The following is an 18,117-nucleotide window of genomic DNA, read 5'->3' on the forward strand; positions in this document are numbered from 1 at the left end:
ACCCTTTATTGGATATATCATTTGTAAATATTTCTCTAATTCAGTAGGCTGAATTTTTTTGTTCATTGTTTGCTATGCAAAGCTTTTTTTTTCAACTTTTTTTTTTTTTTTTTTTTTTTAATTTTTATTTTTGGGAGAGAGACAGAGCATGAATGGGGGAGGGGCAGAGAGAGAGGGAGACACAGAATCGGAAGCAGGCTCCAGGCTCTGAGCCATCAGCCCAGAGCCCGACGCGGGGCTCGAACTCACGGACCGTGAGATCGTGACCTGGCTGAAGTCGGACGCTTAACCGACTGCGCCACCCAGGCGCCCCACAAAGCTTTTTATTTTGATGTAGTCCTAATAGTTTATTTTTGCTTTGTTTTCCTTGTCTCAGGAGATATATCTAGAAAAATGTTGCTACAGCTAATATCAGAGAAATTACTGCCTGTGCGGTCTTCTAGAAGAGATGGTTTCAGGTCTCACATTTAAGTCTTTAATCCATTTTGTGTTTATTTTTGTGTATGGTGTAAGAAGGTGGTTCAGTCTCATTCTTTTACATATAGATGTCAAGTTTTTCCAGCACCATTTTTTGAAAAGACTGTCTTTTTCTCATTGTATATTCTTGCCTCCTTTGTCATAGATTGACCATGTAATTGTGAGTTTATTTCTGGACTCTATTTTGTTCCATTGATCTATGTGTCTATTTTTGCGTTATTTTTTCTCGATAATTTTCTTCTCAAAGTCTCTTTTCTGTCTTCCAGGAAATAATTTTAGCTATATATTGGATCTTCTAGATTGATCCTCTGTTTTATTTTAATAATCCTATTCATTTCTTTGGCATTTAGTTCTCCTTTATAGCTCTCCCTGATTGTTATTTTCCAACTCTTCTTTTTAAATTTTTGTCATATTTTGTCTTTTTTAAAGTTACTTCATATTTTCTTATTATTTCTTTTTTAATAGTCTCCTATTCTTATTTCACAAGAATCTTGGTTCAGCCTTATCCAAGATTAACTTCATCTTTTGGAATGAGGAAGCACAGAGCCCGGTTGTGGGTATTAGCGAAGGAAATCTAGGGGTCTTAATTGAACCCCTTCAAAATTTTTAGCTAGACCTCTTTTTTGCAGTACCAACCCTATACCCATCTTTCGAGATGATCAGTACCTTCAATTCTCAGCTCTTTCTGGAGTCCCACAACACTAGCGGGCTTGCTGTTTTGTTGGTAGTCTTCTGCCCATCTAATCTGTGCTAAGAATATTGGTTATAGTTGAGTATATTTTATATTTAGGGGAGGATAGATTTTTTAGTCTTGTATAATTGTTGCTGTTATTTTGTTTTTCTGTTCCCTATTTTTCTGTATTGTAATTTGGTTCTCTGTCGTGATAGATCTCAAATGTCTGATGGTCTTGGTGCTCACTGAAAGTTGTTTGGAAGCACTGGAGTCAGGGCTTGTAAACTGATGGATTTTACCGTATGTAATGAGAAGGCACCAGTTTGTCTTGTCACTAGGGGACCCCCCAAATGACAATGAATAATACGTATTCAGTCTTTTTTTCTTGGATTGGTAATTTTTTCTAGAAAAATCTTTGAATCTTCCACCAGCCTTCTAGGAGCCATGTTGGGTAAAGGAAACTTGGAAGATCTTACATTTATGATGTCTTTTACTTAATGCCTCTTTTCCTAAACCTCCTTATTCTCAACTGTGACTGCTGCCACTGGTTCCAGATCCTCAATGGTTCAGCCTTACCCAAGATTAACTTCATCTTTTGGAACGAGGAAGCACAGAGCCTGGTTGTGGGTATTAGAGAAGGAAATCTACGGGTCTTAATTGAACCCCTTCAAAATTTTTAGCTAGACCTCTTTTTTGCAGTACCAACCCTATACCCATCTTTCGAGATGATCAGTACCTTCAATTCTCAGCTCTTTCTGGAGTCCCACAACACTAGCGGGCTTGCTGTTTTGTTGGTAGCCTGTCTGCCCATTTCAGGCTTAGGCTTTAGCATTCTCTGGCCTGCTAAATCAGTTATCCCCTTGTGTACCTTATTTCCACTTCTAAAATTTTACTGACCTCTCTCATCATCTTGTTACTTCCTCCCAATTTATTTATCGTTTGGTTCGATTTTTATTTCTTTGTTCTCATTTTAATAATGCTTTAGGAGACAGCAGAGATAAAGTACACGTTTAATCCATTGCATTTAAATAGAAGTCTCCAAATATTTTTAATTCCTCATCTAGAATTGTCTTCACAGCCTATATACCAATGACCTGGACATAACTAGTTTTCTTTCTTTATTCCTTCGTTTTTTGCTGCTAGTAACTTGAAATGATAGCCCTGACCTGTCAAAGAGGGAATTTGCTATTGCTGACCTAGCACTTAGAAATCCTAGGTAAGGGGCTTGGGAAAAGACATAGGTTGGTATGATGGGAGCATTTTGTAGATGCATCAAGAAACAAACTGACTAATAATTCATGTGTGTGCTGCCGCCTGCCTGTGGTAAGTGGGTATAACTGAAAGAACTGTAAATATAAATTACCCTAATTTGGATAATACTGCCTATAGTTTTGTAGTTTAGTTATTTAATGGTTCCAGGAAAGACTTCTTGAATGTATTCATATAACGTTGGAACATAGTTCTCAACAAATCTAATGTTGATGATAAGGCTTAGAGTTCAATAATACTGAAAAGTCGATCTAGTAGAAACAGTGAGGGAAGAAGCCTTTAAGTAAATCTAAAATAAGATCTCGTATCTGTGCATTATGGCATTTAATTACGTTGAGTAACAGTGATGTTGGATAGCAGTGGGCTATAGACCTATGGCCCTACCAAGTAATTCTGAGTTCTGAATATATCTAGAACTGATTGATCAGATCAGGCCATTCCAAGACAGTGGATGATAACCTAGGAATGCCCTGGGGGAAGTCAGTTGGAGAGAGTCTGATTTAAAATGACTATTCTGGGGCTTAAGTGAACTGAATAGTCCATAGTAAAATATTGCCCCATTTTTGGAAACTAAGAATAATGCTAGTATTTCCCCAATTTCCTTGTGATTATAAGGTCTCACACTGTTCTTTAAACTGAATTAAGATTCTTCTAACCTATTTGGGGGGCTGAATATGAATCAAGCCTAAGGAGTAATTTGTTTTCTTTCCAAATGCAGAAGTAACTAATGAGAAATGTCTTTATTTTGATGGGATGTTGGTTACATTTATTAAAACTCAACCTTTTCACATAACACGTATAAATTTTATTGCATACAATTTATACCCCAATCAGTTGATTTTAAATGATTATCTTGTGGACTTCTAGACTTTCTCCTACTTAAATTGTTTCATGTAGCATAGTGACTAAACCCTAGTAGAAGTTTTGCCTCTAATAAGCCATTTGACCTGGATTTCTGTGACCTCTCAAGTTTTAATTCTCTGATCTGGATAATTGAGATTTTAACACTACCTACTTCAAAGAGTTGTAAGGATTAAATTTTTTAAATGCATAAAATACTTAGCATAATACCTGGCACATAGTAGATCCTCATTATATAGTAGCTGCAAATTATTATTAACAATTACTATTTACATTGTTATTTCTCCTTTGAGTTCTCTTTTTATATTTTCACAGAAAACCCATATAGACAGCTGCCCTGTAACTGTCATGGAAGCATGCCTGGAAAGACAGCAATAGAACTTGGACCTCTATGGTATGTGCTTAAGCATAAGAATATACAGATGGTTCCTGACTTAGGATTTTTTGACTCTATAGTGGTGCAAAAGCGATACACATTCAATAGAAAGTGTATTTCAAATTTTGCATTTTAATCTTTTCCCATGCTAGCAATATGCAATACGGGTCCTCTCTCATGATGCTGGCAAGTAGCATTAAGTCACAGTTCCCAGCCAGGCAAACGATCATGAGGATCAACAACCAGTACACTTAACAACCATTCAGTTTTTCCACTTTCAATATAATCAATAAATCATATGAAATAATCAACACTTTATAAAATAGACATTGTGCTGAATATTTTTTGCCCAACTCTTAAGTGTTCTGAGAATGTTTAAGGTAGTTAGGTTATGCTATGATGTTCGGGAGGTTGGTTCTAGTACATGCATTTTCAGCTTGTAATGGGTTTATCGAGACATAATTCCATCATAGGAATTATGTTAAGGAAGGCCAGTATTCAAAATTTACATATTGATCTATTATGTGTGGTAAAAAAACAAATTTCAATTTAATTTTTTTTTAAGTCTAGGTAATTATAATTCTTCTACCCCTGTGAACCTAAAGTGTTTTCTGTTTTCAGATTTTTCTATACCATTATTCTCACAAGTTTGTGACACTAAGAGATGGTGAGATCAAAAAGAGCCTGGCAGATCTGCAAACTAGATCATTCATTTCTGAATTAGTAAGAATGAGGCTTTTTTCAGCTGACAGTTTGCAGAACTAGGATGTGATTATGAAATGATCACCGTAACTTCTTATAGAAGAGTCAACTGATATAAGAAGTCTTCAAGAAATTAGTTTTAAGTGAGAAGGACATGTGAACGTACATGCTTTTGTTTTAGGTAAAGCTGTTTAGATGGGACTCACCTGCAAAGATTTCCTCACTCAGAGCCATTGTTCATGTCTTTACTGTCATGCACTCTTCCCCTTTCCCCAGATCCAGTTCAAATTGTGTCCTCTTTGAAGTTTCCAGTGTTTCACCCAAAATTTCTAAATCCCATTTTAGTAAATCTCACATCGATCATTCATTTGACACTTTAAAGTCATACATCTTTTCATATGTATTTGCTAACCAAATAGTAATAGCTGTCATTCATTGAGGATATACTTAGGATTTTCTGTGTGCTATCTCATTAATTCCCATAACAAGACTGAAAAATTTTATTTTCTATTTTGTGATGAAGAATAAGAGACTCAAAAGCAGTAATTACTCAAGATTACATAGATAGTAAGTGGTGGAGCCAGCATGTGAATTCAGGTTTATCTGACTTGGAATTTCATATTCTGTCCATTATACCGGTCATTCTCAAATTAAATGGGAAGTCGATGAGACTTACCCTTGTGCCGTTTTTTAACTGAATCACCATCACCACTGTAATTCTCCTATACCTACTCCTGTCCCACCCCACTTTACCATACACAAGGTGGATTAAGATTTACTGACAAGAATATGCATTATGAAAACTTATGTTTCACACTGTGCGCCTGTCTAGGTCCTATCTAGATTTATAGGCTTTTATAGGGTAAACACTGTCTTTTATACTTTGGTATATCTTCCACACCCGTATGTACCACAGGGCTAGTAGTCTTTCACACCTTACCTGAGGGCTCAATAAATTCTTTGTTGATTTACTGTGAGTGAAATTCCACAACTAATCCCACTAAGAGAAATAACATGATAAAAGGTGTGGGCAAATGGAAAGTAATTTTAAATTAAACCATAAATTCTTGTGACGCCTGGGTGGCTCAGTTGGTTAAGCATCCAACTTCGGCTCAGGTCATGATCTCACGGTTCGTGAGCTCAAGCCCCTCATTGGGCTGTGCTGACAGCTCAGCGCCTGGAGCCTACCCTACTTCAGATTCTGTGTCTCCCTCTCTCTCTGCCCGTCCCCCTCTCAAAAGTAAACATTAAAATAAATCATAAATTCTTTAATTTCAGCATTTACTCCATCCTATAAATTAAGTTAGTTGTGATTAAATTATGGAGACTTTTTTTTTTAAGTTTATTTATTTTGAGAGAGAACATGTGTGGTGGAGGGCAGAGAGGAAGAGAGGATACCAAGCAGGCCCAAGCAGCCTCTGCACTCAATGTGCAGAGCCTGATGGGGGCTCAAATTCACGAACCATGAGATCATGCCCTGAGCCAAAATCAAGCGTGCTAGCCAACTGAACCACCCAGGTGCCCTGAGACTTTTATTTTTAATAGACATTTCTCAAAGCCAGTTCTGTTTTTTTTTTTTTTTTCTTTTCCAGGTCAAGTTCCCTTTTCAATACTGGATTCCTCAAAAGAATGCTATTTGAATCTCTTCACCATGGTTTAGATGACATTCAGACCCTAATAAAGACATTAATCTTTGAATCAGAGTGTACTCCTCAAAGTCAGTTTTCAGTTCCTATGCCTTCAAATCTCAAGCAAGGTGACATTTACATTCAGGGCCTGAAATGAGTAACAATTTTATTAAAATATACATATATTTTTTTCTCATTTTAGTAGACTAAAAGAACTAAAAGTCTGTTGTGGTTTTACTATCCTATACCTGCTTTGTACAGAGAAACCTTGGGTAATTCTGAGAATAGTGTGGTCGAAAATTTTCGTAATATCCATCGAGACACAGAAGCTGTACACTTTCACTCATTACAACTGTTTTTTGTCCTTTATTTTCTCTTTGGTATAAAATAGGCTTTTGTAGTTTTATCTGGCTGTTGATACAAGGGTGGGCCTATTAGACATTCTAGTTAAGTCATTAAAAGCAGCAGCTATTGTTAGGCAGTTAAAAATGTAAACCTTGTAGCCTGTTTTTACCACAGAATCTCGTATTTCATAAAAGCAGTGTGTATAGAATTTCGTAAGCTTTTATTTAAAGTTTGAATTGTTGCTTAAGGTCATTCTGTAAAATATTTTGTTATTCCCATGTTTTTATTTTAGAAGAATGTGGTGTGTTTATTAAAACTACAGATGATACCACACCAGATAACTACATTGCACAAGGTATGTATATGTCCGTGTGTGTATATATGTAAATATGTATGTATTAGTGCAAAAACGCAGTTAGAAGGGCAGGAAGAGATTGCTCTGGCGGCCTACTTTAAAATGCTTCTTTACCGTATTATACTGACAACATAACTATAGTAAAACTTGTTTATCTGGCATTTGCCAGATTCAGTTCAGTTCAGTTCAGAATTTCTATTAACATGTACTTGTTCACATCTCTAATATATGGTGATCCCCTTGAAAGAACTAGAAGACCTTGAAGAACCATGTGAACCAAACTAAGCTCAAATTATATTTGATACAGTAATAAAGATTCAGTTTTATTCTAATTCTTTTAAACTTTCTCATCAACATAGATCACAATTCCATCAACTAACAATAAGACCCTGTTCTCTAGCCATGAAGAATTTACTATATAGCCTTTCTTATAATTTGGGATGTGTGCATGCACACTTTAAAATATGGTTGTATTAGGGATTACAAATTCAAATCCAAAGGATTTTAAGATTTATGTCAGTGTCTTAATGTCTAAGGTTTTGTTTTGCTCTTTAAAAGCTTAGATTCTAAATGTGTTTTGAATACTAATAAAAAGAACTAGATAGCGTTAAGACAGAGGAACAGAACAATGCCCTTTCATGTCACTAATGTCATTTCACAATTACAAAGCTAAAATATGTTCCCAATTTTCAGAAATCATACTTCTTTCCACATTGATCTTTTATTACTAACTTTTGAGAATTTAAATACTTGCCTGAGATAGAAATACATTTTGTAAGTTTAAGGTCAGATGACTAAAGTTAGAGTAAGATTTTGTCAAAGTAAATTGAGACCATTGTTGTAATAATTGTTCACAAGCACTGAAATTCTGAAGAGGAGAGTTTTGCTGTAATTGGGTGATTTCAAGTGCCTCAGTTAATGCACGTACAATATTCCTTTGCTTGTTTGTGCTACCTGTGAGAAGTAAAACTTGCCACCTTTTATAAAGTGAGGATTTGGTGGGGAGAGGGGATAGATTTGTTTTGCTTTCAGTGTGTGTAAGTGCTCATTTTTTGTGTAAGTAGCCCAGGCTAACATGACCCCTATACTGGAGGACAGTCGGACGGCCACATCCAGCCAGCATCGGAGGATACAGTGGCTGACAGGGTTGAAATGTCAGTGAATGACAAAGGACAGAATTACAATTTTTTATTAGTTGCTCAACATTTTAGTGTTGATCTTCAAAGCCAAGAAAACTTCAACTCCTTTTAATACTATATGGTTTAATAACTACTAAATGCTCCTTCCAATGGTCATGTTTAGTTGGCATCTTCAACTAATTTGCTAACATTCACAATTCTACTTAATCCTCAATTGGGAGAGTAAAGGCATTATGGTACATTGCAATAAGCATTGGATTTAAGAGCATCATTTTACTCCTGTTTGTTGTGTAACCTCAGCCAGGCCACTCACCTTCAGCAGGGGTGTCTTAAATCCTTTTTAGAATAAAGTAAAATATAAGTTTTAAAAATAAAGTCTCTGAGCTGTTCTTATATATAAAGAGAATCAGACTAATCTCTATGGGTTCTCAAAAATTATTATAAGATTGATCAATATTTAAATCTTTCACAATAGAAAATATCAGGCCAAAAAGAGTCATTATTAAGGTGTTCTGATTTTTTGTATGTGTATGTTTCAGGAAAAAGAAAAGGTAATGAAACAGTCACAACTTTAGCCAAAAGGCAAAAGACTGATGTCAGTACTGAACATCCTCCCTTTTATTACAACATCCACAGACACAGCATTAAAGGAATGAATATGCCAAAGTAAGACAACCAGTGAATGGCAAAATGTATATGTTATATTTTAATGACATTGTGATTTACATAAAAATACAGAACCTTTTTTTTTCCTTTCCTTCCTGCAGGTTGAAAAAGTTTTTGTGCTATCTTTCTCAAGCAGGCTTTCGAGTGAGCCGAACTCATTTTGACCCAATGGGTGTTCGTACAGATGCACCTCTGATGCAATTTAAATCGATCCTTTTAAAGTACAGCACCCCTACATACACAGGAGGACAGTCGGAGGGCCACGTCCAGCCAGCATCCGAGGATACAGTGGCTGACAGGGTTGAAATGTCAATGAACGACAAAGCAGAAGCAAGCAGTTGCAGAAGATGGTAAATGTAGTCAAGAGTTACTCCAGATGTCTGTCTAGATGGCCTGGTAGTTCTCTATACCAACTGTAGTTCTTTTTCTATTCTTTTAATTCAGTGGTGTAAAAATAAAAACCAGTGCTGTTTTCATTCAGAAAATTAGCAGTTTCTAACTTAGCTAGTTTGGGAGCTGTGCTTTCCAGTTTTTTCTTATTGTAAAGAAAACTTAAAATTTTAATGAAAACATTTCATATGAAGCCAGGTTTATGACTGAGATCACCCTACCATTTAGTAACTCAGAAAACTTTCACTTGCAAAGTTTTTGGAATTTTATGTATGTTATGGAACCATCCTTTACTGTTCTTAATCACATGTTTACTTAAACTGATTCATGTCTTTCTGTTTAAGCACACAAAATGAAGCCAAAAGCCTTTTACGTATTACCCTAAATAGAACAGTGCCCTTTCACGTCACTAACATTTCACAATTACAGAGCTAAAATGTGTTCCCAATTTTCAGAAATCATACTTCTTTCCACATTGATCTTTTAATTACTAGCTTTTGAGAATTTAAATACTTGTCTGAGATAGAAATAAGTTTTTCTTTTAAGTTTAAGGTCAGGTGACTGAAGTCAGAATAAGAGTTTGTCAAAGTAAATTGAGACCATTGTTCTAATAGTTGTTCATAAGCACCGAAATTCTGGAGAGTTTTTGCTGTAAATTAAATTGGGTGATCTCAAGTGCCTCAGTTAATGCACGTACAATATTCATTTGCTTGTTTGTGCTACCTCTCAGAAGTAAAACTTGCCACCTTATGAACTTACGAAGTAAGGATTTTTGGGGGGGTGGTGGGAGACAGATTTGCTTTGTTTTTGGGTGTGTGTATGTGCTCATTTTTTTGTGTAAGTAGCCCAGGCTAACATGACTATGAAAATTAGTAGAAACTCCATTAATAAATTTTGTTCTTGCTTCATTTGAATGTAAAAGTTTGGATAACAGGATTTGGTATAAAATTTAGATTTTTGTCTCAAGGACTTAATCCATATTTACCCTGAATTATTTTTTAGAGGAAGTAACTTTTTATCTGAGCATAAAGCTTGGGGGATGGAGAAGAGTTATAACTGAAAAGGTTTTAAATACACTATGGAAGAAAAAAAGCACACCCATGACATATTTAAAAATCCAGGGAGTGAGATCAACATAGTAGATGAGCAGAAATAAAAAAAAATTCTTTGTGTTATAGCATAGTCCTAGGAGGATGTGTTTTCTCCCATTAGTAGAATCATTATTTAAATAAACGAACAGGTGAACTGCGAGTGATATACTAGAATGACCCCCCAAAAAATCCTGTGGCTTTTGCCAGTTAAAATTATTACAAATGAGCACAAAAAGAAATAAAAGTTATTACTTTTTTGTTTATATACTTAAAAATTACTATAAATCCACAAGGCAAATCAGCGCTTGGACCATCTATACATATTGTTAAATTGAGTATCCGTCTCAAATCTTGCCAAATGCTTATCAGCATGACATATTTTGATCAGTGATAATGTTGGGCTTTATGCCAGGAGCCTAATTTGATAGAGAAATAATATATAGATTACTGTTATTTAAAATATATGTTGTGTTTTAATTTCACATACACAGATTTTCCAAAGAAAGGTGTGGTGAGAAGTAGTCAGGAACTCTGTTAAGGTAATGTTATCAACCTAAAGAGGAAATACTTTTAAAATTCCAAATAATGCTACATTAGCGCCTTGTCCCCATTAACTACTGTGGTAGTTTGGGGCATGCAGATGTTGAGTGCATTGTAAAATAGTATCAGTTGTATTGCTCCATTAAATTTTGATTAATACAAGCAGCCAGTTTTTACTCTACCATCAGGAAACCAGTGTGTTGACTCTGCTAGCTGCTTACATCACTACTCTAACCATACGCTCGAGAAATAGAAGAAAAAAGGAAGATATGGGGTTGGGAGCCAACGTGGTGGATTTGGGTTAAAACCCCGTTTATCACCTGAGTTCAACCAGACTCCACTCTGAATAAATGCATGATGTTCTGGTTTCCAGAAATCAGAACTTAAGACCAGTTCAGTAATCCCAAAAGGTCTAGGAATTTCTTTCCTCAGTGCATAATTGCTCTGGCAAATGGCCCAGGTTACTCTGGAGAAGGCTAAGAGGAAAATACCTATCATAGCCTTGTGATGTTTTGGCAGGGTCCTTTCTCAAAGTGCTCTGAAAATACGAATTAAATCAGGCCTGGGAATTGCTAAGGTATCATGACAACTATTGTGGCTCAAGTCAGACCTGTAGTTTTCAGTTATATAAATCAAGTAGGGCCACTCTGGCCCTTTAGATCACATGACCAATTAGCCAAAGCCAAAAAAATCCTATGTCAGACTATACTGATCATCCTGTCAGTCCTACTGCCTGTTATAGTAACTCTAACTATGTACACCTTTCTGGGCCAGCAGTTAAGGGAACTAAGTTTCTGACACACTGCTGCTTGGGCAATGTCCACTGAATAATCATCTTCCACAGGCATCCCTGGCCAATTGACATACTATTCAAGGATGCCCTGCTCACCACTGTATTTCCTAAGCCTAGGTAAAGAGAGCTGACCAGGCTCTTGTGAGACATATAGTGAGACAGTGGTGAGCAGATCACACATAATACATTCTCTCCAATATTCCCCCTTTTAAGTCTTTGATTTCCTTTCTCTATATCACAGCATTTCTAGAATCTTCCCTCCAGTTTAGATGAGCCAGTCCTGAGTTTTTCTTTCAGTCAGTAAACAGAGCCACATCCCACAACATCCCACAAGCTGACAACTGAGCCAGAATTTCAGGTACAAGTGTACCCATATCAATAATTTAACCCAATTTAAAATTGCATTCCTGCAAGACCCAACATAGTCTATTTCCATGGGTATACTCCACATATTAGTATATATGATCAAAAAAGCATTCTTTCAGGTCACACTTAGTACTTGTCCCCAAGGACATGCTGGGATCCGACTCTATATCCTGCAGGCAATAAAGGATTGTAGCTACCTATACAGCAAACGGGCTGCTTTTTGCAAGGTAACTGACTCCTTGAAGTGCACTTAAGGGGTCATCTGCCAAGGCAGCAGACATCCAAGGGGCTTCTTCCATTTTCAGTGAGGGTTAGTGGCGTTAAGGATTTAGGATACTCATTCATCCAAATCTTCCCAAAATTTTTATTCCAATTCAAAGAATATTGCTGTTTACTGACCAGTATCTTTACTCTCACTTGAAAGACTCCACCACACAGCAAATTCAGCCAGTTTACTAGAACAAACTTTCTATCCAGTATCTCAGGCTTAAAGCTACAGGGGAGGTTGGAAAAGTGAGCACCTCACAATTTTAGTCTCCATACAGAGATTGATTTTTCCTCTTTAGGGAATTCACAAAGCCCAGGAAGAGGTTACAAAGGCTGAACATCTTAAAAAAAAAAAAAAGTGGGGGCACCGGAGTGGCTCAGCTCAGTCTATTAAGTGTCCAACTCTTGATTTCAGCTCAGGTCATGATCTCAGTTTGTGGGTTCCAGCCCCACATCACGCTCCGTGATGACAGTGCAGAGCCTGCTTGGGATTCTGTCTATCTCTCTCCCTGCCCCTCCCCTGCTCACGCTGCCATACTCTCTCAAAATAACTTTAGAAAAGTATTAATAAAAAAAACAGTGACTGCATTTGTCTACAACACCTTGTCATCCACAGCTATATGATCCCTTTCTCTGCCGCCACCCTTTCCGCACCCAGAAAGGACCAACACCCCACCCCCCTTCTAGGCTAAAGATCCTTTTCTAGCTCTCAAGTGTAGATAAGACTGTTAACTTTGAAATGTGAGTAAACTGAATCTGAATTATCCCCAAACTGTAAACTTCAACCTACTTTATGTAGGAAAATATTTCCTAGGAAGTGGCATATTAACTGCAATAGCTTGTATTTATGAGATTTAGCACTGCACAGTGTTGTTTCTACACAGATTATATCCTATAAATTACAGCAAGGCTAAGCGAGATTAATTTATTCAATGCCATTCTAAAACTGGCAGGTGAAGGAGCCAGGACCCAACCCCAGGCCTTACCGAAGTGCTCTTGCTTTTAGCCACTTCATGATCTATCTTCAGCAAAGGACATACATATGTAAGACAAAAGTGGAATTGTAAAAAAAGTGTAATTATAAAAAAAAAAAGTCCCATAGAAAATTCTGATACATAATTATTACAAAATTATAGTTAACCACTAGCCTCCTGCACATTTTCTATCTGAAACCCTTTTAACCAGTATACCTTATACTCAATAATTATCAATACATATGTGGAAAGCACTTTCAGCTTTGTTTCCATTTTCTACTGCCAAGATTTTCCCAGAACATAGTTTTTGATTGATAGCAAAATCATGGCAAACTACAACTCCAGCATTTCTAGGGACTTTATGCTGGAAGGGAACAGAGTCATCTCACCAGAAGTATGGGGCCCCCTCCACTATGCCTGGTGTCCCAAGTCTCACACAACTCTGGGTCATTTTCTATAGAGAACTAATTGCCCTTATCCTGCTGGAACAGTGGAAAGAGTAATGTGGTAAGGGAAAGTTTCTGTGGGTCCAAATACTCCTCAGACACACCATTAACCTATCCCATTTTCACACCGATTTTGCTGGAAAGGCAAGCCAAAGTCTCCAATTGCTAAGCATTTTGGAGATGTTTTCAATCTTCCTCCATCCTGCTAAATCAGTTACCACCGTCCATGTGAAAACATCTCACTTCTCAATATGTTGACAACACCCATTATCTCCACAATTCTTTTTTACCTGAATTTATTCATTAAAAACCCAAAAGTATTCCTTTGGCATCATCTTAGTGGTGTTTGGTTTAAACTGCACAGTTTAGGGGGCACCCAGGTGGCTCAGCTGGTTAAGCCTCTGACTTGGGCTCAGGTCATGTTATCACACACACTTCGTGAGTTCAAGCCCCATGCTGGGCTCTGTGCTGATAGCTCAGAGCCTGGAGCTGCTTCGGATTCTGTGTCTCCCTCACCCTCTGCCCCTTCCCTGTTCATGCTCACACTCTCTCTCAAAAAAAAATTTTAAAAAACATAAAAAAAAAATTTAAACTGGGAAGTTTACATTTTAATCCACAGACTAAACAGAGAAAGTACATTTTTGGAAAATACCTTTTGCCAACTGGAAGCAGTACTGCCTTCAGTGTATTCTTATTACTGGTCACCAAATAAAATTTAGTTATTTTTTGTTAAGAGATTAATTTAGCGTACTTTCATCTTTACCTTAGGAATTGCCTGCTAAATGTGTCTAGGCCCCTCAGTATTGATGTCTCTCTAAAATTCATGTTTAAGTACTCAGATGTTTGACTATCACAGAATGTGGCTGTATTTGGAAATAGGGTAATTAAAGGTCACTGGGGATGGGCACTAATCTGATAGGACTGGTGTCCTTAGATTACAACACACAACATGCACAGGAGAATATGTGAAGACAAAGGGAGAAAATGCCATCTACAAGTCGAAGAGAGAGGCCCCTACGGAAACACCACCACCTTTGATCTCGGATTTATAGCCTCCAGAACTGTCAGAAAATGAATTTCTGTTTAAACCACCCAAACTGTGGTACAGTAAATTAATATAGCCACCTAAAGAAAGTAGCGACTGATACTGAACGTCATATACTGGAAGAAAAAGCACTTACGATTTTCAGGGGTTCAGGGGTGCTGGATGGCTCAGTTGGTTAACCGTCCAACTTCAGCTCAGGTCATGACCTCACGGTTTGTGGGTTTGAGTCCCGCATCGGGCTGTGCAGACAGCTCAGAGCTTGGAGCCTGCTTTGGATGCTGTGTCTCCCTCTCTCTGTCCCTCACCTGCTCTCACTCTCTTTCTCAAAAATAAATAAAACATTAAAAAAAAAGTTTTCAGGGGTTCATTTGAAAGAAATTTAGTGGAACGTTAACACTGAAGAGAACTCTCCAATTACACCTTGCTAAAATAATCAGTTTAGCTACACAACAAATTTACTTATGAAGTCAATTCCTAATTAAAATCAGAAAAGGAAATTTGTGATTTCCAGCTTTAAACTTCCAAAAGTACAGCAACTAGGGGAGAATTTCTTTAACAGGAAAGAAATATAACGCCATATTCAACAAGACCATAGTTTTACACCAAATAAATAATCTGTGGTATAAAGACATTCTAAGTATGAAAATACAACTTTTCACTACCCCAAAAAGAAACCCCATACCCATTAGCAACCAGTCACTCCCTATTCACTCCTCCCCCAACCCTTGGCAATGACTATTTTCTGTCTGCCTGGGAGAACACTACTCTATCTTCCTGGAAGAAGTCCTGTATTAACTGTCCTAGGTTAATGGATTTGGCATGTTAGTGGGATTTTGTTTTTCAGATGTGTCTGCATGCACACGAGATAATGATCTGTAGTTTTGTAATGCTTTTGTCTGGCTTTGGTACCAGAGTAATACTAGCCTCATAAAATGAGCCTCATCTTATTTTTGGAAGTACTTATAAAGAAAAGGTTTTAATTCTTCTGTAAACATTTGATAGAATTCACAAGTATCTGGGCCTCAGCATTTTTCTATATGGTCAGTCTTATTACTAATTCCATCTCTTATTCAGATTTTCAACTTGTTCTTAAGCCAGTTTCACAGCTTGTGTCTTCTTAGGAATTTGTCCATTTGATCTAGATTTTCTAATTTGTTGGCATACAGGTGTTCACATTATTCCCTTATAATTTTTCCTACAATGTGATAGCAATTGTTCCTCATTCCTGATTTTAGCAAATTTTATCATTCTAAAAGTTTGTCAATTTTATTATCTTCAAAGAACCAGCTTTTAGTTTTGATTACTGTTTTCCTATTATCTATTTTACTCCTTTTTTTGTTTTGGTCCTTGTTTGGGGTTAGTTCTTTAGTGTCTTAAGTTAGAAGTTATGTTATGGAGATACTCTGTTCATACCCACATCCACAGGTATAACTTCCCCTCTAAGCACTGCTTTAGCTTCATCCCGTAAATTCCAGAATGCTGCATCTTTTCATTCAGATTTTCGACTTTACTTTTTGACTTCTTTGACATACTAGTTTTTTAGTAGTTTAATTTCCATGTATTTGTGAGTTAACCAAACTTCCTTTTATTGATTTCTAAACACACTCCATTACAGCCAGAGACCATATGTTGCTGTGTGTGTGTGTGTGTGTGTATACAGATCTGTATGTTTTTTCAATTTACTGAGGCTTAATGTAAACCCGTCCATGCTGGAGAACATTCCAGGTATTCTGCTATTGTGTGAAGTTTTTTGTAGATATGTTAGGTCCAGTTGGTTTTACTGTGCTGTTCCAGTCTTCTACTTCCTTGCTATTGTTCTGCCCAGTTGGAACTGTCCTCTATGACAATAGGTATTAACATCTTCAATTATCATTTTGAATTGTCTATTTCTCCCTTCAATTACACCAGTTTTTGCCTCATCTGGCAATGTACCTTAAGGTCCTGTTGTTTGAATACATGTTTATAATTATTACATTTTTCTGATGCACTTTCATCATTATAAAGTATCTGTCTCTAATAATTTTTGTCTAAGTCTATTTTGTCTGATATTAGTATAGCTATTTTGGTTCTCTTTTGGTTATTGTTTTATGTTCTAGCCTTTACTCTCAACCAATCTGTTTCTTTGAACTATTTTCCTACAGACAGTATATAGCTGTATCATGTTTTTAATCCACTCTGCCATATCTGCCTTTTTTTTTTTTTTAAAGTTTATGTATTTTGAAAAAGAGAGGGCACACGCACATCTGAGCAGGTGAGGGGCAGAGAGGGAGAGAGAGAATCCCAAGCAGGCTCTATCCACACTGTCAGGGCAGAGCCCGATGCAGAGCTCAAACTCACAACCTGTGAGACCATGACCTGAGCTGAGATCACGAGTTGGACACTTCAAAGACTGAGCTACCCTCGTGCCACCTAATATCTGCCTTTTAATGGAGCGTTAAACCCATTAACATCTAACATACTTAATGGCAACAAGATCTACAATCTGACAGTTTGCTATTTATGTCTTATTTCTCTATTCCTCCACTACAGCTTTCTTTTGTGTTAAATGTTCCTTTTTATATACCATTTTAATTTCTTCCTTTTACTATACTTGTGGTAGAATTATTTTCTTAGTGGCTGTGCTAGGGATCACAACATCTTAATCTGAAATATTCTAGCTCTGATTAATACCAACTTGATTTCAATAGTCTAGAAAACCTTTGCTCCAATATTGCTCCATTCTCTCTTTGATGTTTTATGCCAAAATTATACATTATAAGCCATTCAGCAGTTTTGCATTACTTGATGCAGTTTTCTTTTAAATTAGAAATGTAAACAAAGCACTGTTACAGACTGAATGTTTTTATCTCCCCACCCCAAATCTACATAGTGAACCCTAAACCCTAATGTGATGGTATTTACAGGTTAGGCCTATGGAAGGTAATTTGTTTTAGTTTCGGTAACGGTGGGCCCCCTTATAAGAACAGAAAGAAACCAGAGCTCTCTGCCTCCCTCTACCATGTGAGGAAACACTGAGAAGGCGATTGTACACCAGGAAGAGGGCCCTCACTAGGAACCACACCTACCCACAACTTATTCTTCGACTTTCCAGCCTCCAGAGTGTAATGTTTAAGCCATCCAATCTATGGTATTTTGTTGTAGCATCCCAAGGCAATACAAATACATTTATAGTATCTCTTCTATTTAAATATGTGGTCAGCTTTACCAGTTCTACTTATTTGTGTAGATTCATGTTACTATCTAAGATCCTATCACATCTAAAGGAGTTCCTTTAATATTTCTTACAGAGCAGGTATACTTGAGACAAATTCATTGTTTGCATGTGGGAGTATCTTAATTTCTTTCATTTCTGAGGAGTAACTGCTGTACTCTACCCCTCTACCCCTGCTCACTCTCTCTCAAAAATAAACATTTAAAAATTAAAAAAAAAATAATGTGCCAACTCTGGAGAACAGAATCCTTTCACTTCCTCAAGGTCTACTGTGTTTGTGCTTTCTTGAATGACCTTCCTGGACTAATTCTGTGAAGTCTGCATTCTTACCTATATGTGACCATTATATACCCTGCTTCATTAGCTGACAGATGAGGTAAGATTGAACAGAAATTCCCTTAAATGCCTCGAAATAACTCCCCTCGCCTTGCTGAAGTGCTCTGTAAATGTGTGGAGACATGCCTTCAACACCCCAACATGCAGTTTTTTTCAACCCTACCTTA

The 18,117-nt window shown here is 36.9% G+C and overlaps 1 protein-coding gene across 4 annotated transcripts in view; it reads left to right on the plus strand.

The window, feature by feature from the left end:
• Nucleotides 1-9,789, plus strand: part of TRMT1L (tRNA methyltransferase 1 like) — a 40,904-nt gene extending 31,115 nt beyond the window's left edge. For 3 of the 4 annotated variants that reach the window (XM_011291006.4, XM_003999251.6, XM_045048824.1), the window contains 5 exons: nt 3,596-3,674; nt 5,951-6,114; nt 6,624-6,686; nt 8,365-8,491; nt 8,593-9,789. In XM_011291006.4, coding sequence (XP_011289308.1) covers nt 3,596-3,674; nt 5,951-6,114; nt 6,624-6,686; nt 8,365-8,491; nt 8,593-8,845 — 686 coding nt within the window. In that variant the 3' untranslated portion in view covers nt 8,846-9,789. The remainder of the gene's footprint in view (nt 1-3,595; nt 3,675-5,950; nt 6,115-6,623; nt 6,687-8,364; nt 8,492-8,592) is intronic. The other variant, XM_019821728.3, reaches the window with a different exon arrangement.
• The last annotated feature ends 8,328 nt before the right edge of the window (nt 9,790-18,117 follow it).

This window comes from Felis catus, chromosome F1, assembly GCF_018350175.1.
Source record: "Felis catus isolate Fca126 chromosome F1, F.catus_Fca126_mat1.0, whole genome shotgun sequence".
Classification (NCBI taxonomy): Eukaryota; Metazoa; Chordata; class Mammalia; order Carnivora; family Felidae; genus Felis; species Felis catus.